The sequence below is a fragment of the Oryctolagus cuniculus genome, chromosome 8 (assembly GCF_051225735.1).
Source record: "Oryctolagus cuniculus isolate XC-2025 breed Fujian yellow rabbit chromosome 8, ASM5122573v1, whole genome shotgun sequence".
Lineage (NCBI taxonomy): Eukaryota > Metazoa > Chordata > Mammalia > Lagomorpha > Leporidae > Oryctolagus > Oryctolagus cuniculus.
This window is the reverse complement of record NC_142874.1, coordinates 138,784,798-138,808,173: the sequence shown is the minus strand read 5'-3', so window position 1 is coordinate 138,808,173 and position 23,376 is coordinate 138,784,798. Positions and strand designations below refer to the sequence as shown.

Genomic DNA, 23,376 nt, shown 5'->3' with positions numbered 1-23,376 from the left:
GTGGGAGACCCTGATGAAGCTCTGGCTCCTGGCTTCAGCCTGGCCCAGCCCCAGCTGCTGTGGGCATCTGTGGAGTGAACCAGCACCCCTCTGTGTCTCTCTTTAAAAATATAAAAATTACACTGTACCTACTAAACCAAAAAATACGGGATGTTTTTCCCTCCAGGCTCCGTCTTTGCTGTTTCCAGTGCAAACACACACAGACACCACAATCTTGTTCCAAATCTTTCCCAGGTCAGATAATGGTCAGAGAAACCCCCAACTTGGGCCCCTCGATAGATTACCAAGCAGCTCCTCTGGAAACATGTCATCATGTCCCCCACATCTCTGCGTGCTAGGGCAGGAGGCGCCGGCCCTTCCCCGCCCCTCGCACTTGTCAGTCAAACCACTCCCTTCCAGAGATGTATCTCCGTCACCTGGGGTGGGGCGAGGTGCAATGCTGGTAGCCTCTCCTCCCACTGACCTCACAAAAGAGGCCAACAACTGGGAAAAGCTCTCTCTCTCTCTCCCACTTTTTCTCTCTCTTTCTCTCCTTTCTCTCTCTAAGAGCTGGAGTGAAAATGGAACCCCACACACACTTCGTACAGAGCTGCTAAGAACAGTCAGGAAACAAGGAAAGAGCCAACCCCTTCCGCACTCCCCGGGTCTCACAATGGCCCCGCTGTCCTGGCTGCTGTGCCAGGTGGACCATCCTTCAGCCCCTGGCTGCCAAGGGACTGGAGAACCTTAGGTGACCTATCCTCGCACATCTAACAGCCCCACTGGCCACCCACCTGCACTGGGGAGACAGGGAAGGGCGGGCTTCCCCCAGCCTTCCACTGCTCGCCACCACCCCACTCCCGAGAGTGTCAGGCAGGGACATCCTGTGTCCTCATAGTCCCTAGGGATGCCTGCCTAAACATACAATAATGGTTTGATTAACATTGCAAAGGCTTGTTTAAAAGTCCCTGAAAGAACTAAATGGCCGTATATAGTGACAAAAAAAAATCAATGTTGGTTAAAATCGATGAGGTACATGGCAGTAAGAAAGCAGCAGCTGATGGAGTTAAAAACTTTGCTTCTATGGGCTGCAAGACTAGAACTGCTGGTTTTTAAATGCATTTTTACCTTCCTGCCTGTCTGATTTTGCGCCGTTTAGTGACTTTCTACTTCGTGAGTTTATATCATGCACGTCCCCAACATCCTAACGTGACAGCTCCGCCCTCTTGATCCACGTGTTGGGTAGCTAAGCAGACGTTAGCCTACACGTGTGAGAGGGGCTGCAGATAATGGGACTTTCTGTGCAATTGGAGGAGGAAACAAGCCTTGAGGGCAGACCAGCGTTTGTACATCAAAAGTCGTGCCCTTGTCTGTTGACCTTGGCAGCCGAGTCCTCGCCCTGCAGGGGGCAGGAGCGAGCTCAGCAGAGCTTCCCCACCCTGCACCTGCGGGGTGATTCTGTCTGGAAGCAATCTCAGGAATGCTATGCCCCTGCCATCCACACGGTACCTGCTGATGAAGCTCCTGCCTGCCTCCACCCCATCCCAGCGGTTACTAACATTTAAGGAGTGAAGAGGCAGATGGGAGCTCGCTCTCTCTCTCCAACTCTGCCCTCCAGTTAAATCTACCTACACACCTTTGGAACCCACGGTGTGACGGATGTGGATCAAGCCGCCATCTGCAACCGGGCATATCTCATATGGGCGCCGGCTCCTGTCCCAGCTGCTCCACTTCCCATCCAGCTCCCTGCTAATGCGCCTGGGAAAACATACACGGGGTCTTCACACAGATCATGGGGAATGTGTATAAGGAAAAGCTGTGTATGGGGTGGCCCAGCGGGTAAAGCAGCTGCCTGTGGCGTCTGCAACCCATACGGGGCAGCGGGGTGCAGCTCCCTGCTAATGTGCCTGAGAAAGCCGCCGAGGATGGCCCAGGTGCTTGGGCCCCTGCACCCACGTGGGAGACCTGGACCGAGGTCCCGGTTCCTGGCTTCAGCCTGGCCCAGCCCCAGGCGTTGCGGCCTTCTGGGGAGTGGAGATCTCTGGCTCCCTCGCTCTGGGCCTGTCTCTCCGCTGAAGATCCCTGCAGGCGCAGGCCGCCGCGTGGCGCTCGCCAGCCTCTGCGCGCTCCGCAGCCGCGTCCACCCACCGCGGGCCGGCCAGGAGCGAGTGCGGGCGGAGCCGTCGCGTCCCCGCCCCGCGGCCGCGTCACCGACGTCCCGCCCCGCACACGGCGGCGGCGGCCCCGCGGCGGCCGGGCGGCGCGGAAGCCAGGCGCGCGGACCATGGCGCCCTGGGCGGGCGGCGCGCTGTGGGCGCTGGGCGCGCTGTGGGCGCTGAGCCCGCTGCGCGCGCTGTGGCTCGCGCTGGCCGCCGCCTTCCTGCTGGTCCTGCTGCTGCAGCTGCTGCCGCCCGGCCTGCTCCCTGGCTACGCGCTCTTCCAGGACCTGATCCGCTACGGGAAAACCAAGCTCGGGGCGCCGCAGCGCCCAGCCGTCTGCCGGGCCTTTGATGTCCCCAAGAGGTAACGGTGCCCCTAGCTTCAGAGGCGCAGCCCGGGGGAACGCGGAGCGACGGGTGGGCTCCTGCCCGCGGCCGCGCGGTGGCCCTGGGGACGCAGTGGCCGCGCGCCCGCGGACGCCAGGGAGCGGCCGCATGGAGCCTGGAGTCTCCACGAATGCTGGGTTGCAGGTCATCGCCCGGAATGCGCTCTGGACTCGGCGCCGGGGCACGCGGAGGCGAAGGCGACGCGGTCCCTCGGCGGCAGGCAGGCGGCGCCTTGGGGGCACGCCGCATCCCGGGCTCGGGTCCACGGCTTGCAGCAGATGTCACCCCCAAGTTCAGGGCACGGTCTCTTGGCCTCCAGTGTGAATCCAGGACGCAGGTGGGAAGGGCCGGCCGTGCCCTGATCTGGGGGAGCGGCAGAGCGGCATCTTCCCTATGATTCGGCTCAGATCGGCGTTTGACCGTGAATCCAGACCGTGCGTGCACCACCCGGCGGGTGGCCTTGATGCCCGCGTCCGCAGACCCTCCGTGAGCGGAGCAGAAGTGAGGCCCTGGGGGAACTAGGTGGAAAGTTCCTGGAAAACAAAAGTTTTCATTCACTCCTAGTTTTCCTCCTAATCAGCTCCCTCCTATGCACGAATTTCTAGATTTTTGCACCGCAATGAACTCATCTTTGAATTCCATTTCTCCAGAACGTGGGGAAGCATCCCTGTAGTTGTGTGCAAGGCAAATTGGCCAGACTCTTTTTTTTTTAATATTTATTTATTTGAAAGGTAGAGTTTCAGAGAGACGGGGAGAGAAAGAGAGAGAGATCGAGAGATCTTCCATCCGCTGCTTCACCCCCCAAATGGCTGCAATCGCTGAGGCTGGGCCAGACCGAAGCCAGGAGCTTCTTCCAGGTCTCCCATGTGGGTACAGAAGCCCAAGCACTTGGGCCATCTTTTGCTGCTTTCCCAGGCCACAGCAGAGAGCTGGGTCAGAAGTGGAGCAGCCAGGACCCCAGCTGGCGCTGCAGACGGCGGCTTTACCTGCTGTGATACAACACCGGCCCGTTGTACAGGTTCTTTTCTAAACAGAAATGGGCCGCCAGCCTCTCTTAGGTTGGACTGCATACTTCCTTTTCTGCTCTGTGACAGTTTATTTTCAGAATATTGGAAGCGGTACCGGTGTCCTTGGAGGAGGGAGGAAGGAGACACTTGGTGCCTTGCCCTGTACAGGGCTATCACGATTGGGCTTCTTGTGATTGCTACTGTGTTGAGAAGGTACACATCCAGCCAATAATGAAAGCATTTTTTTTAAGATTTATGTATTTATTTGAAAGGCAGAGTTACAGAGAGACAGAGAAAGATCTTCAAATGACTGTGACAGCCAGAGCTGGGCCAGGCCGAAGCCAGGAGCCTCCATCCAGGTCTTGCACATGGGTGCAGGGACCCAAGCACTTGGGCCATCTTCCACTGCTTTCCCAGACACATTAGGCAGGAGCTGGATTGGAGGCGGAGCAGCCGGGACTCGAACCGGTGCCCATGGGAGATGCCGGTGTTGCAGGTGGCGGCCTAAGCCTCTGTGCTACAACACTGGCCCTCAGTCTACAGCCGCTTTTATGCCTCTCTGCATTTTTCCAAAATGTCCTCACTGACAACATCCATTTCATTGCAAAAAAATTTGCGTAGTTTTCTCATGTGGGCCACTTACGTGAGCATTTTGAAGCCCCGTCGTAGGCGATGCCTCCTGCATGTATGTATCTTTCCCCATGTAAGCTTCATGACAGACCTGCCCTCGCTAGAGATGTGACACTCAGAGGAGGTCCCTTGCCCCGAGCTGCAGCGCTGGCAGGTGGCCTAGAGGCCTGTGGGAATTCAGGTCCCAGGCTCCCACCCCCTTGGCACTCTCTCGTTAATCCAGATTTGCAACTACTCGTTAACCTGAACCTGGAGAATTACAGTTAAATGTTTTTCCTTATGCAAAATGTAGTATCGGCTTAGCAATGACAATAAGACTATAATTTCTATTCTTAAGAAGTAGGCAGCTGGCAGTCACAGTTGTGCACATAAGGGTTCGGTATTTCGTTGGGATCAGTTTTCTTCCTAAGGAAGCAAAAATAAGGCCTTAAATGAGTTCCTGGGATGTTTGCACTACCCTGTCTGTTAGGGGTGTTTTTTCTTTACTTTTTTGTCGTTGTCAAGGTGATGGTTGCTTTGCTTTGCTTCCTTCTGGTTCCAAGAGTCTTGGGTTCCTAGAAAATCTGAAAAAGTAGGTGACCGAGAACGGGAGACCCAGCACTGCCAGTGTAGAAGGAAGCTCTTCTGTGTCCAAAATTTCCAAGTGGCTCCGGACAGTGTGGAAGCGCTGAGGTTGCTGTGGGCCCAGACGGCAGAGAGACGGCAGAGAGTGGCCTGAACTTTCTCCCCTGGGGTCCAGGGGTCCCCATGGGTGGGATGCAGGGCAGACAGGGGTGGGAAGAAAGCCACGTCTCACTTTGACTGACCTCTCAGTGAAATCTAGCATTTCCGGAGTTGTAAGTGAGAGCTGCAGTGCAATCCACAGTACTGCCACTTTGTAACAGCTTCTGTGTCCTCCATTAGCCTGTAGACATTCCCCACCAGATCTTGTCAGCTGGTGTGTTAGAAACAGGCACCACTGTATCACAGCGCGGTGTCGAGTAGATGTGCCACCTGCGGGTCAGCATAATTGGTTTTCTTTGTGTCACTCTGCGGTTAATTCTCTGCCTTGGCAGGTTCCAAATCCAACAGTGTACCCAACTGTGGATGGAAAATAGAAAAAATGTGCATCTCTACGGAACACGTGCAGACTTTTTCTTGTCATTACTCCCTAAACAATACACTACAGCAACTTTTTTATGTAGCGCATTTTATTTATGTAGCGTAAGCCATCTAGAGATGACTTAAAGTGTACAAGAGGCTCTGTGTAAATATGAGGGTGCTTTGGAAAGTTCATGCAATAAGTTTGAGTTTATTTTGATGCAAAAAAAATAGAAACCCACGCATAGTTTTGTCACAGTAGAGGCATTATGAAAAATCCGTTGCACCAAAGAGAACTCATCCCAGTGCCTCTGTAGTCACTATTCCTGTCGCCTAGGAAGTCGCTGCCCCAGGTGGCTGAGTCCGCTTACAAGGAGGCTGTCCTGTACCGCCCACCCCCAGCCGCCTCCTTACACCTTCTCTGTCCCCTTCCCCGGCATTGACTGTCCCCCGAGAGGTCCCTCAAGTCCTGGACTGGCCACCATGCTCCACTCCTGGAAGGCTGCCCGCCACCTTCTGAGTGCTCAGTAAGTGCAGTGTTCGTGAAAAAAAAAAAAAAAACGGAGTAGGTTAAGTGGCCACTTCAGAAGCCAGCAGCCTGCTTCCCAGGGGCCCACGCGTGTGGCTGGGGCTGAGCCACGCCCCGGCTGGGTTCTAGGAAGGCATGGGTTAAAGACGACCTGGACCGTAACCCATGAAGCCATGAGCTTCTGAGAAAGCCGGTTCTTGAGCCTGGAGGTGAGAATGACTCTCTTCACACAGCTTAGGGGCTGTTGTGTGGCCCCCGCCTGTGTGTGGCCCCGGAGCAGGTGCACTGGTCCAGTGTGCTCCCAGCTGCAGCACCAGAGGTGGTGAATGAAATGACCTTCAGGTGGTGTGTCTGGGACACCAATGAACTTCCTGCACACTTGGGTCTCGTTCCCAGGATAAATGTCTCGTATAGGCAGGCGTTTCAAAAACCCCCAAATTCCAAAACCTTCCTCCCTGTGGCAGGAAAAGTGTAGGGAAGTGGGCTTCATGGGAACCTGTCAGTGAAGTGACCTCACTTCCTAGCAAAAGTGACTTAGCTGAGTCCCGATTCAGAAAAACACGATCAGAAGCCCCCAGAGGGTTCCCTGGAGCCCTGGGAGCCTGTGCTGGTGCAGTCCTGGGCTGGGGAGCCGCCGTGTGGCTGCTGCTGCTGCAGCATCGCCCAGGGTTCCCAGACCTCGCACGCACTCAGCTGTGCCGGCACAAGCCAAACTGCCACATGCAGGGTCCCGCCAGCCCCTGGTGGGGAGCGGAAGCCCCATTCTGCACCCAGAGATAAGAGAGGTTAGAACTGACCTCAGTGTAAGTTTCCCAAGGTCGGTTGGGTGCTTGTTAACCTCAGAGAGCCTCCCAAGTTCAGGGCATGGTCATCTGAGCATCTTTAGGAATGGAGGAAAAAGGTAAAAACACAGTCTTCCCGCACGGTGGCTTGCGGCTGCTCTCTGCCTGACACCCGCCTGACTCGGTTCCTCCCGCAGGTACTTCTCTCACTTCTACGTCATCTCAGTGCTGTGGAACGGCTTCCTGCTCTGGCTCCTCACGCAGTCTCTGTTCCTGGCCGCGCCTCTTCCACACTGGCTTCACAGCTTGCTCAGACTTCTGGGGGCCACGCAGGTGCAAGGTAAGGACTCCCCGGCCCATCACAGCCCGCTGCCCGGCTCCTGCCTGCTGACACTGTTCTGGGCCTTTCTGGCCTGACTCAGCACAGCCTGGGGAGGGAGCCTGAGGGCCAGCGGAGTCACACTGGGTGGCCAAGGCCACATCCCCAGGTCCAGTGCTGCCAGCAGACCAGAGCCCGGCCCCTGCTGGCTTCCCTGGGCTGGGCACAGCACTGGCTGTTCTCCCATACTTTTAGAACTGTTGATAAATTGATGAAGCAGTCGTTCTGCGTGCAGGGGACAGCTCTCAAGCGTCCCCCGGGTTGGCCTTGACACGTGTATCAGCTCTGCAGTTCCGGCTGCAGTCATGTCTGAGATGCGAGAAGAATTAGCTTCTGAGTACGGGGAGGGACTTGCCGCGATGAGGCTTTGTGATACAGTACAGCAGAGTGGATTGCAAAATTCTCTGCACGCTCGTCTCTCTTAGCTGTTGCTCCAGAGTTAGAAGGAGGCTTCTGTTTATCACAGGCAAAGTTCCTCCGTGCTGATAGCAGTGGCGTGGGTGGAGACCTTGGGAGGCGGGCAGTGGCTATGCATGTGTGCATGTGTGTCCTGTGGCAGCTTTCCTGGGGGCGGAGCTGTGTGAGGCCATCTGGAGGTACCCGCCAGGGCGCACTGTCCCCTAACAGCATCCTGAAAGACGCAGGCCTGCATTTCGCTGGCCTTCTCCCTCTCTGGCTCCGTGGTACCCGGGACCCCGGCTCCCACCACGTGGAGCTGCCCAGGCCCTCCGGGAGCCTCTCTCTGACCCTGGTGCCTACCTGGCTGCCGATGCAATGTGTGCACAGCCTGGGACAGGACGCAGGTGCTGGCCCCAGCTCCTGGGCCCCACTGGCTGCTGGGGTCGGGGGTCGAGGGGGTGCAGGGCTGCCCGTGCCTGTCCATCGCCTTGCAGGGCCAGCAGGCGGCGAGGGCGCACTGTCGGCACTGCTGGTGCTGGTGTGCGTGTGGCTGCACAGCGCACGCCGCCTCTTCGAGTGCTGCTTTGTCAGCGTCTTCTCTCCAGCCGCCATGCACCTGGTGCACTACTGCTTCGGGCTGGCCTACTATGTGCTGCTCGGCCTCACCGTGCTCAGCCAGGCGCCGCTGGACGGCCACCACGGTGAGTGGCCCCTGTGGCCTAAGGCTGACCGGGGGCGGAGGGGACTGAGCCCGAATCAGAGGACCCAAGAGTAAGGGAGATGGGGAGTAACCCAGTTACCCAAGAGTAACCCAGGTGGGGAGGGGGGTGGGGCGCCCAGGGTGAGCAGGCCTGACCCTGGGCGGGAGGGAGGGAGGGAGCTGGGGCACTGCCCTTGGTCCCCTGGTGTCACCTCACAAGGGAGCTTTTCTCCCAGAGCCCAGCCTGAGGGGAGGAGCGGAGAAGGCTGGGAGACTGGGTCTTCTTGGAACACAAGCTTGGGCTTTGTTTGCAGGGTGCAGAGCTAGTGGGGCTTTTGTTATACTTGGGGGGAGGGCTGGGCTGCCTAGTGGACAGGACCATGTCTCTGCACCAGCCTGTGTGTTCCCGTAGAGAATGCGCGTCATTTGGGGGGACTAAGATGGGGCTTCCCTCGCCGGTGTCCCTCAGCCCGGGCCCCAGAGAGCCTGAAAAGGCTCGGGCCTTCCTGGTGAGCTGAGAATATGCAGGAATGAGCTTGCGCCTCGGGTTGAAGTTCAGTGGACTCTCTCCCTCCCTCTCCCTCCCTCTCCCTCCCTTCCTCCCTCCCTTCCTCCCTCCCTCTCTCTCTCTCTCTCTCTCCATCTATCTCTTTCTCTCCCGCTCTCACACATCCTCTGTGGCTGGAGGAAAGACTTATCGCTGACCCTTCTCCACCCGTGAATTATTTATAGGCTCCAGTCCCTCAGCCCGCATCTCCCCTTCCAATTCCTCTGAATGTCATCGGGCGTCTCTTTCCTGCCGGTCTTGGCCGTGACATTCAGCCAGTGCCGTGGGTACCGGGGCGTGAGCAGTTGTTCCCGGTGAATGGCACTGGGTTCCTCGCCCACGGGGACTTTAGAAAGCACGTGGGTCACCCACTGGCTCTCGGGCCGTCAGTTGCTGTTGTCACTGGCTCTTCTGGACCTGTCTACGGCTGGACCCCTCTTCCCTGCCCTGTGATGGTCAAGGCGAGAAAGCCAGGGTGCCCCCACCCCTACCCCGCCATGGCAGACCGTCCTTTCTGAAGCTGTTTTTTTTCTATTTCACCTGCTTGTCTCTCATGAGGTCATCTGGGGGCTGGTGTTGTGATGCAGCAGGTTAAGCCGCTGCTGTAACACCCAGCATCCCACACTGGAGCTCCGGTTTGAGTCTTGGCTGCTCTGCCTTGGATCCAGCTCCTTGCTAATGCACCTGGGAAAGCAATGGAGGATGGCTCAAGTGTTTGGGACCCTGCACCCATGTGGGATTCTAGGCTCCTGGCTTCAGCCTGGCCTAGACCCGGCTATCATGACTATTTGGGGAATGAACCAGTAAATGAGATCAATCTCTCTCTCTCCCTCCCTCCCTCCTTTCTATGTCTCTCCCTCTCCCTTGTCGATCTTTCAAATACATTTTTAAAAGCTTCAAAAGAGAGGTCATCCAGGGTCACTTGGGCCGAGCTGGTGTGCTAACTCAAGAGGAGACAGCATATCGCAGCATCTGCCAGCCGTGCCGTCTAGAGAAATGGCCTGGGCTTGGGAGAGCCTGCCCCGCCTTGATCTGGCTCATTTCACCTCTCAGGGCCCCGTCAGGAACGAGGCTGGCTCCACCGAGTCCCTGTACGAGTGAGGAGGAGGGGAGCCCCAGAAAGCCCGGGGTCCGGCTTGGCTCAGGGCCGCCTCGTCCTGTGTGCCGGCAGCAGTGGCTCGTTAGCTCGGCACTCAGGACGTAACTCAGGAGTGACCCAAAAACTCAGCACCACACAGGCCGGGCCCTCCCACCTGCTGCCGGCAGTTCTGGCCTTGTGCAGATCCGCCTTCTCCTATAGGCAGTTCCTCTGTGTTTACAGCAGAACTCCGCCCTGCCTTGAACTCCCAGACCCTCGCTCCATCCTGCCCTGACTTGGCCCCAGAGGCCCATCAGATTTAAAACTGTATTTTGCATTTTTTATTTTTTTAAATTTAATTTATTTAATTTCTGAAAATACCTTTTGGTTAAGTTGGTAAATACCAGAAGACTAGGGTTGTCACTGTAGAGCAAGCACATTGCTAAAACAGGTTCACGCGGTGGCCCGTGTGGAGTCCCACTCGCTGGCCATCACCTGCCAGTCCCACCTGCTGGTCCCATGGGGAATAGTGTTGTGTTTGGTTCTCCTCCTGGAGTCAGCTCTTTGGCCTCAGGCCCCTGTGTGTTGTCAATGCACAGCTTTGTTTCCTGAGTCAGGAGCTGGGCTGCGGGGGGGTGTCTGGCTTAGTGGTGGAGATGCCTGTGTCCTGGGTCAGGGTGCTGGGGTTCCAGTCCCAGCTCACTCCTGCCAGTGCTGTTCCTGGTTGTTCAAGTGATGGGATCCCTGCCATCCATGGGAGACCCGGATTGAGTCCCTGACTCCTGGCTTGACCCCTACTAGCCCCAGGGTCACCTTTGTCTGCTGTACCGAGGACCTGGTTTCTCTTAAGGTCCGTGGGTGGCTGCCTTCTTCCTCTGCCTCCCTTTCTCTCTCTCTCTCTCTCTCTCTCAGTTCTCTGTCATCCAGACAGGGGCAGCATTTTGTTGTCCATCTTGCAGGGTCCCCTCCCCCTCGTGTGAGAAGTCCCCTCGCCCTAAGCCACACCCCCATGCTGTCTGTCCCTGGCCACAGCCGGTCACCCCAGCATTCGTACTCAGGATCTCCCTGGCCACAGCTGGGATGGTAGCTCGGGAAGGGCTTTCTTTAGAAAGCATTTTCCTAACAGCGAAACACAAGGAAGAAGACTTAAAACCAGGCTTAGCGCTAGACACAGCCGGTGGTCTCACCGCACGGGAAGAGAGGCACGGCGGGAGCTGACCCCGTACCTGGGGAGGCTGTAGTCCCAGGGACCGTGTCTGCCTGCTGGACTTGGGGGTGGCCTCGGGATCCTCCCCCTCTCCCTTCCCGAAGGCACAGAATAAGGGGATGGCCGAGTTCTGCTGACCGTGGTTCTGTTTGGACTGCCCGAGCCGCTGCGCTGTCGCGGGCTTCCCAACAGAGCTTCCTTACCTCCGCAGTCTACGTGATAGGGAAGAATCTGCTGAGGCAGGCACGCTGGTTCCACATCCTGGGCATGCTCATGTTCGTCTGGTCGTCCGCCCACCAGTACAGGTGCCACGTGATTCTTGGCAACCTGCGGAGGAACAAAGCAGGTGAGTGCGCGCGCTCCCCGCCGCGCGTGCGGCTTGCAGCCCTCGGACTGAGCTCGGCGCCTTATTCTGTGCCTTCCTGAGCAAGCGCTTATTATTATTGTTATTATTTTGCAAGATCAGGACTCCTGGGTCTTGGTCTTCTCACTTATAAAAGGAGAGCCTTGCACTGAGAACCTCTGACATTCTGTGCTGTGCCCACGGGCTGGGAGTGCCTTGTGGAGTTAGCGTTCTTGCAGGATGAGTATCCGGCCAGCCAAAGCCGAAACCCTCAAACGTTGAGTTGGCTTGTGCTGACTTATCCCACCTTCTGTTTCCATGAGGCCATTTTAAATATTAAAGTAATGGAATAATACATTAACTATGCAGAATGGAATAGCGATATTTAATCTGTCCTGAATGCTTTCCTCCTGCCAGTCCCTGCGCTGAGCGCTTAACGTAACAGGTCACAGCACCCAGGTGTGATGGCCACTGTCTCATCTCATCCTCTCTGTACACTTCTACTGAGGCACGGTGAGGGCACGCAGCTCGTCCGCTAGATCGGAGAGCCAGGACTTGAACCCGTGCCCATCTGATTGTTGGAGGGACCAGCTCTCCTTCTGTGCTTGGGAACAATGGACAGTAGAGCCCGAGCATGCGACAGCTGACAGTGTGCTGGGTTGACAGTGGGGGTGTGTGATGACTTTTGTGGATAAGAGTCTCTGGGGAGCCCAGGAGGGGTCAGATAGTAAAACTCTGTTCTTTCCTGCGCCAGGGGTGGTCATTCACTGTAACCACAGGATCCCCTTTGGAGACTGGTTTGAGTACGTGTCCTGCCCCAACTACCTGGCCGAGCTGCTGATCTACGTGTCCATGGCCGTCACCTTCGGCTTGCGCAACCTCACCTGGTGGCTGGTGATCGCCTATGTCTTCTGCAGCCAGACGCTGTCCGCCTGGCTCAGCCACAAGTTCTACAGAAGCAAGTTCGTGTCCTACCCGAAGCACAGGAAAGCGTTCCTGCCGTTTCTGTTCTGAGAGCTTGGGCTTGACGCACGCACGCAGTCTGCAGACGCAGGGACGCGTTCTGCAGAGCCATCGGAAGAGCCGAAGAGTCGCCCCTGAGCCAGCAAAGCTTTGCCCCTCAAAGAAAATGAGTGCATGATGTCTTCAGAGAAGACATATACCTCTGGCCTACCTCCCAGGCACGGGACCCAAAGGTTGCAGACAGCTACACGTGTGTGCACGCACACACAGGAAGGGAGGCCTGGAAACTGTTAGGGGAGGTTAACTGGACCATATCATGCGCAGAGTGCTAGGGGCTCAATAAATGTTACATTTCCGTGGAAGCAGAATGCCTTTGGAAATCACGTGAGCCCGTAACCTTGTGCCAGGTGCTCCCCGAGGTGGTTTGTAGGTTCATAGGTCACACGGAAGCCAGTAACCACTTCCGCTCATCTGCCTGCATGTCACAGCCCGCCAGCCAACTGTGGCGCCTCTTCTGTTTAACTCTCTTCTGGCCTTGCTTCAGAACATTGGAGCCTTGGGAAATGAAAGCCGGGTTTGCGTGAAAGCCTTCAGGAGCGTGACCAGCATGCTCCTGGTGGAAGCCTTGTTCTGTAGCTGCTCGGGTCGGGTTAGGGGCCGCCTGAGTCTGTTTCAAAGGAGAGAAAGAGAGAAGAGATCTAGGAGAGAAGTTTACACTTAGAAAAGCTTATGTGAAAGAAAGATGCCCCCGGTTATAAGTGCACCTTGCAAAAGCAAAACCAGAGCCTGAAAAATCTTGCAAGCGGCAGCAAAGCTGTGCCTTCGCAGCCTGCGATTCCCTGCCTGCCGGGTAGAGTGTCAGCTCTGCCTTTTGTGTAGCTGTCGCGTTATGGTCTCCCAGAACCGAAGTTTTGCACTTACGTGCCCCTTGCTCTGGGGAAGGAACCTCATGAACCAAGCAGCCGCAGGTCCAGAGCCTTAAGAGTACCTGCCCCTTAAGTAGTCAACCGAGACCAGTGCACTAAGATTCCTTTCTGCTTGGCTTTATTTTTTTTATGACTTATTTATTCAAAAGGTAGAGTTACAGAGAGAGAGAGAGAGAGAGAGCTTTCATCCGCTGCCTCACTTCCCAAATGGCCACAGCCGCTGTGGCTGGGCCGGCTGAAGCCAGCAGCCAGGAACTCACTCTCTCTGGGACTCCCACATGGGTGGCAGGGGCCCAAGCACTTGGGCCAACTTCTGTTGCTTTCCCACGAGCACTGGCAGGGAGCTGGGTCGCAAGTAGAGCAGCCAGGACTCCAACTGGCACTCGAATGGGACGCCGGCATCGCAGGCAGCGGTGAACCTGCTGTGCCACAGCACTGCCCCCCCCCCCCAACTTAAGTGCCTGCATACATCAAAGACCATCCTAAAGCTCTCGTAGTTACTCTGGGGTGACATTTCCTTCCCCCTCAATCAGAGATGGACCTGATGCCAGTCTATTGGAATGAATGGCACACTCATTTCATTCATCATTTAGAGTTTACAGGACTCAGGAACATGACTATTTCTATATCAGAAATACAAGCAGAACACTGTTGTCTGCAAGTTTCCACACAAATGGCATGCATGATGCAAATAAATTATTTGGAGTGTGTATTGGTGGGGAGGTCTTTTGCTTTTTTTTTTTTAATATTATTTATTTATTTATTTGAAAGAGTTACACAAAGAAAGGAGAGACAGAGAGAGTTCTTCCATCTAATGGTTCACTCCCCAGTTGGCCGAAACAGCCGGAGCTGGGCCGATCTGAAGCCAGGAGCTTCTTCTGGGTCTCCCACGTGGGTGCAGGGGCCCAAGTACCTGAGCCATCAGGTGCATCAGCAGGAAGCTAGATCAGAAGTGGAGCAGCTGAGACTTGAACCGGCACTCTGATAATGGGATACTGGTGTCACAAGCAGCAGCTTAACGCACGGCACCACAAGGCCGGCCCCTGAGTGCTGTTTTTATGGAGAAAACTTCTGAATTTATGTATCCAGCCCAGACTTCACTCTTGGACTCGAGGCTCGTATATCCAGTTGCCTGCTTAACACCCCTATTTGATGTGTAGTAGGTGTCTCAAGTTTTACACGGCAAAAGGTGAATTTCTGGTTTGGGGCACCCCCACACCTGACCACCTGCCACCTTCCCACTTCTTCAGTTAAATATCATGGAGTCTTCCTCCACTCCTCTCTGACGCTCTACAAAGCAATGCATGGTTCTACCTTCAAAACAGAGCCCGTCCCTATTGTAATAATTCTGTTAGAGAGCATTCTTATTGGCGCCACCCCCATTGCTTACCAAGATTACCCTAATAATGTCCCTGCTTCTCCCTTATTCCCTGCAGCCAATTACCAGCTCAAACCAGAGCAGTCTCCCCAAAATAATCACTGCTGTGCCTGCCGTCCCCAAACCTGGCAACAGTGCGCAATCTCAGGTCAAGGCTCAAGTTGTTATAATAGCCCACAAGGTCCCATGAGCAACACCCCAAACTAACTAGAACCCCCAAACCTGGACCCACTCCCCCAGCGCGTGGACAGCCAACCACTGACATCGGGGTGACGGGAGGAAGTAGGTCTTATTGCAAAGTGCAGAGCAAGGACCAGGGCAGCTGCTGCTTAGTTCCCGGGCCCCCTGAGGAGTTGGGGTGAAGGGTCTTGCAGATCACACTGAGAGGTGCCTGATGAGCTCATGTCCAAGTTCTTGGTTGGTGCTTGTGACCTTTCACTTGGTCGGTGACCCTGTGCTCTTTAGGGAGTCTATGAGGGCCTGGGGGGCTGCAGTTGGTTGTTGGGGGTTACAGGTAAGTGGAGTTACCTTCTGCCCCAGGTCTGGAATTTTCCTAAACAACCCCCTCCGGGCAGCACTGGCCAGCAGGGTTCTATCCACTGGAGAAGCATATGCCTGCTTGGATCTGGTGATTAGAACCCTGTCGGGCCAGCTGCACAACTCAATTCAGTGAATTCCTTTTGATAAGGGACAGGCAAGGACACCTTGAGCTAAGGGAGACGGAGGGGCTGACTCCAGCCTTTACACTGTCCCCAACTTGCTTATCTCCTCCTGGTCTCGCCTCATTCATGCTTGCTACACACCACGCCTCCGTGGCAGTCCTCATACGTACGCTCAGTCAGGCTCCTGTTTCAGGGCCTGTGCTCTGGCCCGTCCCTGTGCGAGGAATGCCTTGGTCTCAACCACACGCCCTTCTCCCCCACCTTCTTCAAGGCTCTGTTCAAACATCCCTCTGTTCCTTTATGGTGGCCACAAACCCTGGTGGCTCTTACCTCCCAGTTGCTGGCGTCAGGATTCCAGGTGTGGCTTAGCTGGGTGCCCTGCCTCCAGGATTCTCTACAACCACAATGTCATCTGAGCTCCAGTGGGCAGGCCCCTCCGCACGCTCGCTCCCGTAGCTGTCAGCTGGACTCACTTCCTGTTGGACGTCGCACTGGGGGTCTCCCCATAGAACATCTCACAGCACAGTACCCAGCTGCCATCAGGACAGGCAAGCGAGGGTGTGCAAGAAAGAAGTATCCTAATTCGCGCTTGCTACACCCTAATCTTGGGAGTATGTTGTCCTATTTGCCATATTGCCTGTGTTAGAAGCAGTACAGGAGACCAGGAGGTGCAGATTACTGGGAGCATCTCACAGGCTCTGTACCCCTTCTCAGCAAGGCAGCCCCCTTGTTTAAAATTGCAGCCTGGGTGAGGCATTAACCCAATGGCTAAAGCACTGGGTTAGGAAGCCCGCATCCCGCATCAGAGTACCCGGGTTCAATACCCAGCTCGAGCTGGTGATGCCAGCTTCCTGCTAAGGGAGACCCTCCGAGACACGCTCCAGCTCCTGCTGTCGGCTTCAGCAGGTGATGGCTCAAAGTAATTGGGTTCCTGCCACCCACATGGAGACCAGGATGAAGTTCCAGTCCCTAACTTTAGACCCCCACCATTGTGAGCATTTGTGAGTACGCTGGTGAGTAGAGCTTGCTCTCAGCCCCTCTGCCTCTCAAATAAAATAGTTGAGTTGCAGCCTAACTCCATTGCCTCCCCCACCACACACACACACACACACACACACCACACACACACACACTTCCATTTCTCTTTGCTCTGATGGGCAATAAGAAATGCATATTGTCTTGAGCCACCCAGCTTTGGTTTATTCTGTAGCAATGACAAACTGGTGTGCTGTCTTCTACACAGAAACTGCGAGGTATTTTTTTGTTTTGTTTTGGTTTTGCCCCGACACGCATTGTTCGCATCCCCTGAACGGAAAGAAAGCTCTGTGAGAACAAGATGTTTTGCTTTTTGTTTCTGAGACTGTTTGATCACGGATGTATCCCCAGCCCTGGTACCTAGAGGCACTCAGTGGCTAAGAAATCACTGAGTCTGTTGTCAGGGTCCCCTGCCTCGCCTGAGCCTGTTGCAGAACTGCAGTTATACTTCTGGGAATGCATTTTGATGAGGGGGAAATCAATGCTTAGGAATCCATCCAGTATTACAACCTCACCCACGTCTTATCAGCTTCTGCAAGAGAAATGCAGCATTGGTGGGAAGTTGAAATAAATGCATTTATTCTTGAAAGTATGACGCAGATGGCAGTGATTAGCCTGTAGCATGAAGACCATGTCTGTGATGTTTGCTCCTCCCATAAACCTAAAAACATGAATGGCACTGTGCGATTTCTTGCTCCCTGACCTGCAGACACACTGCCCCGTGATCTGCACTTAACTCACCCTGGCCGTGACTTTCACAAGTAGATTGTGTAAAATAACTGAGGCCTAGAACAGAAGGAAAGAGAGCAGTGCTAGAGGGACTGTGTAATCCAGGAAATGGGAAATGCCTTGTCCTCCCTTAATGTTATCCATCTTATGAAATGAGAACACGTATGTTTCAGGGCAAGATGTGGCCGTGGTAACGGGTGGAAACGAATGGATTTTGGTTTCTCGGGATTAATTCATCTTTCCCTCCCATCTACTAATCATGGCCAAATTGGACTTCCCATTAGTCTTTCTCCTTTTCCATTGGAAATTGTCTATAGGGTGTCCTTCCATGACTTTGCTCTTTAGATGTGGAGGCAAACTTTAGTTCTCAGGATAATCTTGCAACCAGGGAGTAACGCAGTTGGGAGGGAGGGCGATGGATAGGAGCGGGTTCTCCCCTCCTCCGCCTCCATTCTCCACAGTACTGTTCTGCGCAGGAAGTCCGGACGCTTTCTCTTAGGGAATGGGTACCTTCCATGAAATCGACCCAAACACTTACACGTGGAGGAAACAACATCTCTGCTGTTTTTGAAAATAACTTGTGAACCTACTGTATTACAACATTACTGCGCTGTGGCACAGTGGGTTAATCCTCTGCCTGCGGCGCCGGCATCCCATATGGGCGCCTGTTCTAGTCCCAGCTGCTCCACTTCCAATCCAGCTCTCTGCTATGGCCCGGGAGGGCAGTGGAAGATGGCCCACGTGCTTGGGCCCCTGCACCTGCATGGGAGACCGGGAAGAAGCTCCTGGCTTTGGATTGGCGCAGCTCTAGCCGTAGCGGCCACTTGGGGAGTGAACCAATGCATGGAACACCTTTCTCTCTGTCTCTCCCTCTCACTGTCTATAACTCTACCTCTCAAATAAATAAATAAAGTCCTTAATTAAAAACAGCATTACCTGAATCTCTTGAGTCTCTCATTCAGTTTCAGCTACCTGTATCTGGTGATCTTGTATACTCCAGGTTTATTAATCTTCATTCTGCAAGACCTTTGGGTTACTATTCTAGAATTCCAGAACGTACTGAACAGGTCCACAGTGATGATTTACTATGCTTTAATTCTTTTCCCTTCTGAGAACAACTTTTCTGACAGTCAAGTTAAATTGTGGTTGTTTTATTCAAGAGGGACATAGCATTTTTTTAAAGATTTATTTATTTATTTGAAAGTCAGAGTTACACAGAGAGAGGAGAGGCAGAGAGAGAGGTCCTCCTCCATCTGATAGTTCGCTCCCCAATTGGCCGCAACGGCCAGAGCGGCACCAATCTGAAGCCAGGAGCTTCTTCTGGGTCTCCCACGCAGGTGCAGGGGCCCAAGGACTTGGGCCATCTTCCACTGCTTTCCAGGCCATAGCAGAGAGCTGGATCAGAAGTGGAACAGCCAGGTCTCAAACTGGCACCCATATGGGATGCTGGTGCTTCAGGCCAGGGCATTAACCTGCTGTGCCACAGCGCCAGCCCCAAAGGACATAGCATTTTAACCTGGGTTGATTTCATTTGCCTTTGTTGGCTTGCTTTTTCTGGAATGTCTTTACTGGAGTGTGGTAATTTAGAGGCAGAACCTCCTGATATAATAAGGGTGTGTCAGACTGAATAAGAAACATTTGACTATGCCATTTTTGGCATGCATACTAGTCCACTTTTCTTATTCATAGGGTGTAGTCTCAAAATCAAGGGCGTCTGGGGATATGTTCAGTACAGGTTCACGAAGGGCATGCCTGCCTGCAGCACTCACTCTAAGCTGCTTTGCAATCCTCAGGCCTACCCTTCCTGGTCATGTCTCAACAGCTCTCCTCCAGGATCAAGTTCAAAGTCTCGTATAGTAGGTAAAACAAGAAGGACCACAAAGGCATTACCTCTACTACCTGGTCGAGCACGAGCTCCCTGAGTGGCTGGGCAGCACTTGCTAAAAAAGATACAAGTAGAACAAGCACGGTGCCTTCTGATTGGATTTCTGGAGTCTGCAGCCTCTCGTAGTGGGATCTAAGTCAGTACTTTCAAAATGGCCTTTGGAAACTCTCAATGAAGAATCACATCATCCAGATCTGAAGTCTGGAAAAGAAATAGGTGTCTTGGGAAGCAAAGGGGGATCACTGGAAATCCATCACTGGTGTCTGCAGGATCGGGCATAGCCTGAAACATTCTCCTCGCAGCTCAGGAAGCTTCCGTAAATTCACGTTTTTGGAGTGAGCGCAGGAAACGCCACGTGTGTTGATGATATTCCTGCCCCCGCATCAGACAAGCGGGGCATTGTCTTGCCAACACCTTTGATCAGTGCCAGTTGTCAGTGCTGGAGACCATGTCAAGTGTCTTCCCCTTATCACTGAAGATACAGCGACAGGGTATAGAAGGGGGCCTTTTGAACCATAGGCAGTTCTCGCGGGCACTTCTGGCACTTGTGTGATCGCCACAAGTCTCAGAAAACCTATCTTGTGTCTGCAGAAGACATCAAGGCGCCATTGCATGAGCAGAATGCTGTAAATTCAGACTTACCTAAAATTAATTCCTATGCAGAGTTACAAGTTTGAAGATTTGGAGGCCAGTGTTATGGCCTAGTGGGTAAAGCCGCCACCTGCGACACAGGCATCCCAAATGGGCGCCAATTCGGGTCCTGGCTACTCCACTTCCGATCCAGCTCCCTGCTAGTGTGCCTGGGAAAGCAGCGGAAGATGGCCCAAGTGCCTGGGCCCTTACACCCGCATGGGAGACCCAAAAGAAGCTCCTGACTCCTGACTTTGGATCGGCCCAGCCCTGGTTCTTGCTGCCATTTGGGGGGTGAACCAACAGATGAAGATCTCTCTATGTCTCCCACCCTCTCTGTAACTCTGCTTTTCAAATAAATTAATTAATCTTGGAAAAGGAGAGTATCGGGGAGCTGAGTGTGCTGACAGACACGGGCAAGCCGGATTGGCCATGAAGTCAAACTGCTAAAGCAGAGGTAGAGCGAGAGAAACAGACTGCAGATAAAGAGGGAAAGGAAACAAGATGTAAAAAGTGTGTGGCGGGGGAAACCCTTGGCCTGAGGTTAAGAGCCCACATCCCACATTACAGTGACTGGGGTCACTCTACTCCCAGTTCCCACTCCCTGCTGCTGCACCCAGTGATGGCTCAAGCACTTGGGTCCCTGCCAGCCACAGGGGATACCTAGATTGCAGTCCATGCTCCCAGCTTCAGCAGGGCCCAGCACACCACTGTGCGCATTTGGAGAGTAAACCAGGGGATGGGAGTTCTATCTGTCTGTCTCTTTGCCTTTGAATAAATAAAATTTATTTAAATTTAAAAATTAAAAAAAAAAAAAGACAAGAGAAGAGAGACCTGGAGGGCTGGCCAGGCACACAATAAGATGCACATGATGGGAACACAGCACAGGACAAAGCAAATGAACTAAAAAATAAATAAATAAATAAATAAAAATAAAAAGAAGGAATTAACTGGGAAAAAAAATCCAGAGTTGAAAACTATCTACAAATGGCAAAATCTCACAGGGTACCTTTAAAATTTAATGACAATAAAGCAACACCTAGACGTATCCTGGTACAGTTTTTAAATTTCAAGGATAAAGAGAACATTTTCCAAGGATCCACACAGAGAAAGCAGGTTTCCTACAAAGGGGCAGAAATCAGGCTGAAAAGTGAAAAATGGACACCAACCAAGAAACTTTCCCCCAAAAAAATCTGCTGGATGATTTACTGCGACCAAATAGGAATTAAAATAACTCAAGAGTAGGCAGGCGATCCTATGAAACAACCAATGATAGCCACTAAAACTAGTCAGAGAAACTTTCCGTTTAAATTGTTACAGGTAGGCTAATAAAACTAAGTATAAAATGAAACTATAAGCTCAGTTTAAAATTTCAGAATAGACAGTTTTAAATTGAGAAAGGGCAAGCCAACTGCCCAATCTTGTGGACGAACAAATACTACTTTATCTTTCCCATAAAATAGTATAGCTATAAGTGCTTTGTCACCGTGGTCAGGACAAGCAAAGGCATTCTAAATGTTTATCTGACAGAACTGAAAAACTCTACAGTTTTATGTCTTTCACATTTAAATTATGGAGGATACAGTAGCAAGTTTGTCCACAGTGTTAATACTGATAGTCAAATGAAAAATAAATAAAATGAAATAATAATAATAATAAAAGTAAATAAATAAAACTTCCAAATCACTGATGGGAGAGGGGCTGGATAAAACCTTGGTAATTGTTTCCCTGGTGGATGGTGGCTCCTGGAACTCAGGCTGTCATCGAGATGAGGGTGACACACAAAAAATATAGTTTGTACATTGTAATTTTTTTGGATTGGACAGGAAGCGGAGTGAAAATAAGAAAACATAGTAAAACGACAAGGCAGCATTAAAATTAGAATAATTAGGTTGACGGAGGTAGAGAGAAGTTATCCTACTCACGAACTGGTTAAAGATCTCATTAAAAAGATTCACTGCGGGTTTTGCTATCAAAAGTGCAAGTCTGCCAGGGACAAATGTCCATCCAAAGGAGGGCTCATCTCATGGTCAGCCTGTCCCCTTGTCCTATCAGCTGCCCATGATTTGCAGGTGCAGAGAGCTCCCTTCTACCTGCTCCCAGGGTCAGAGAAATGGGCCCATTTTCTATTTTTGGTTTCTTTAAAAATGGTTGACTCTGTGAGTCAAACAAGTCACAGCAGGAAATGCAGCAGCAGGAACAGGACTGAAACCACACAAACCAAAGTTGATTTCCATAAAGCAGAAAAGTTCCCCCTACTCACAATTTATGTTTTTGCATGGCGATTGCTGCATGAGACATTTATTGCTGGAGTTAAGAAACATAGACAATGCATGTTTACCTTAAACAATTTTAGTTCTATTTTTTAAAACTTTTATTGAAATTATGGATTTCTAGGGGATATAAGCCAGTGGGTTACATGGGGCAGGTTTAGCCACATCTCTAAGCCTTATCTTGTTCAAGTAGACTTGGCAAAGCTGTAGGCATATACAGAATTGCACTGAAAATTATCATCAACAGTGCTTACAAAGTTTAGGAAAAATAATAATAATATATATGAGAAAGAAGAAATAAACACTCATAGTACATAAAGCCCTCCTGCAAGCTCATGATGAGATGGCCTTGCAGCTTGTCCATTTCCTAGGCTGACTGCACCAAGGTCAATTTTAAAAGAGAAACACATGTGGGGTCAGCGCTGTGGCATAGTGGGTAAAGCCCCTGTCTGCAATCCCGGCATACCACGTGGGTGCAGGTTTGAGTCCCGGCTGCTCCACTTCCAATCCAGCTCTCTGCCACCCACGTGGGACATCTGGATGGAGTTCTAGGCTCCTGGCTTCAGCCTGGCCCAACTCTGGCCATGTGGCCATTTGCAGAGTGAACCAGGGGATGGGAGATCTACATGTCTCTCCCTCTCTCTGTCACTCTGCTTTTCAAATAATAAATAAATCTTTTTAAAAATTGATGAAGATCCATGCTTGCGTGTGACTATCACTAGAAGGCAAACACAAAGGTAGATGAACGCTGTCAGAGTCAGGGCAGCCAAGGGCGAAGAAGGCATTGAAGGGCTTCTGGAGGAAGCTGTGGTGTGGAACAGCATGAGGCCATTCAGGCTAGAAATGTCCAGGCTGTCTGTCCTCATTCTCCCTGCTTCATAGAGTGAATGATCCCTCGTGTCTGAGTGTCTCCTACAGCCAGGCACTGTTTTCAACCCCAGGGAGCATGGTGAGCAAAACAGATTGCTATCCTGATGGAGCTTCCATTTTAGTTGTGGATACAAATAAGAAACACAACAAACAATGCACTAACCAGGATCATTTCCAAATACTGATAGGTGTTAAGAAAAAAAAAAAACTTAAAAAAAGGCTTCTCTTGAGCAGGGGACATTTAACCCAATGACCAGAAGCTCTGAACAAAGAGTGTTCTTTTTTTAAAAAAAGATTTACTTATTTGAAAGGCAGCATTACAGGCAGAAGGGGAGAGAGAGAGAAAGCTGTTTTGTCTGTTGGTTCACTCCCCAGATGGCCACAATAGCTGGGGCTGGGTCAGGTTAAAGCCAGGAGCTGGGAACTCCATCCAGATCTCCCACGTGGGAGGCAGGAGCCCAAGCACTTGGGCCACCTTCTCTGCTTTCCAGGTGCTTTAGCAGGGAGCTGGATTGGAAGTGGAACAGCCAGGACTCACACCAATGCCCATATGGGTGTTGCAGGCAGCGGCTTAACCTTGCTGCATCACGACTCCAGCTCCAAATTGTTCTAAGAGGAGAAAAGAGCAGGCACAAAGCTCCTGAGGTGTAGACAAGCTTGGCCGGGCACAACACATGGGGTGGAGAAAGCCGAGAGAGGAGGGCTCTGTACAGGATGGCGGGGTTGGACCTCACAGAACTTTCATTCAGAGACTAGGGCTTTGGGCTCTAAGTACACTTAGAAGTCATTAGGGAATTTTTCTCTAATAATTTGTTTGGA

The 23,376-nt window shown here is 52.6% G+C and overlaps 1 protein-coding gene across 1 annotated transcript; it reads left to right on the top strand.

Annotated features, from left to right (window-relative positions):
- The first annotated feature begins 2,196 nt into the window (after positions 1-2,196).
- On the top strand, positions 2,197-13,810 carry SRD5A3 (steroid 5 alpha-reductase 3). Its single transcript, XM_008267855.5, has 5 exons — positions 2,197-2,502; positions 6,751-6,893; positions 7,826-8,032; positions 11,075-11,209; positions 11,961-13,810. Exons 1-5 carry the CDS (start codon positions 2,264-2,266, stop codon positions 12,218-12,220), a joined length of 984 nt encoding a protein of 327 aa, XP_008266077.3. The 5' UTR covers positions 2,197-2,263; the 3' UTR covers positions 12,221-13,810.
- Positions 13,811-23,376: the final 9,566 nt, after the last annotated feature.

Bases quoted from the DNA above. Each gene is read 5' to 3' on its own strand.
- SRD5A3 (XM_008267855.5), top strand. From the start codon at position 2,264: ATGGCGCCCTGGGCGGGCGGCGCGCTGTGGGCGCTGGGCGCGCTGTGG. The intron at 2,503-6,750 runs GTAACGGTGCCC...TTCCTCCCGCAG, and splicing joins GCCTTTGATGTCCCCAAGAG to GTACTTCTCTCACTTCTACG. The intron at 8,033-11,074 runs GTGAGTGGCCCC...TTACCTCCGCAG, and splicing joins GCCGCTGGACGGCCACCACG to TCTACGTGATAGGGAAGAAT.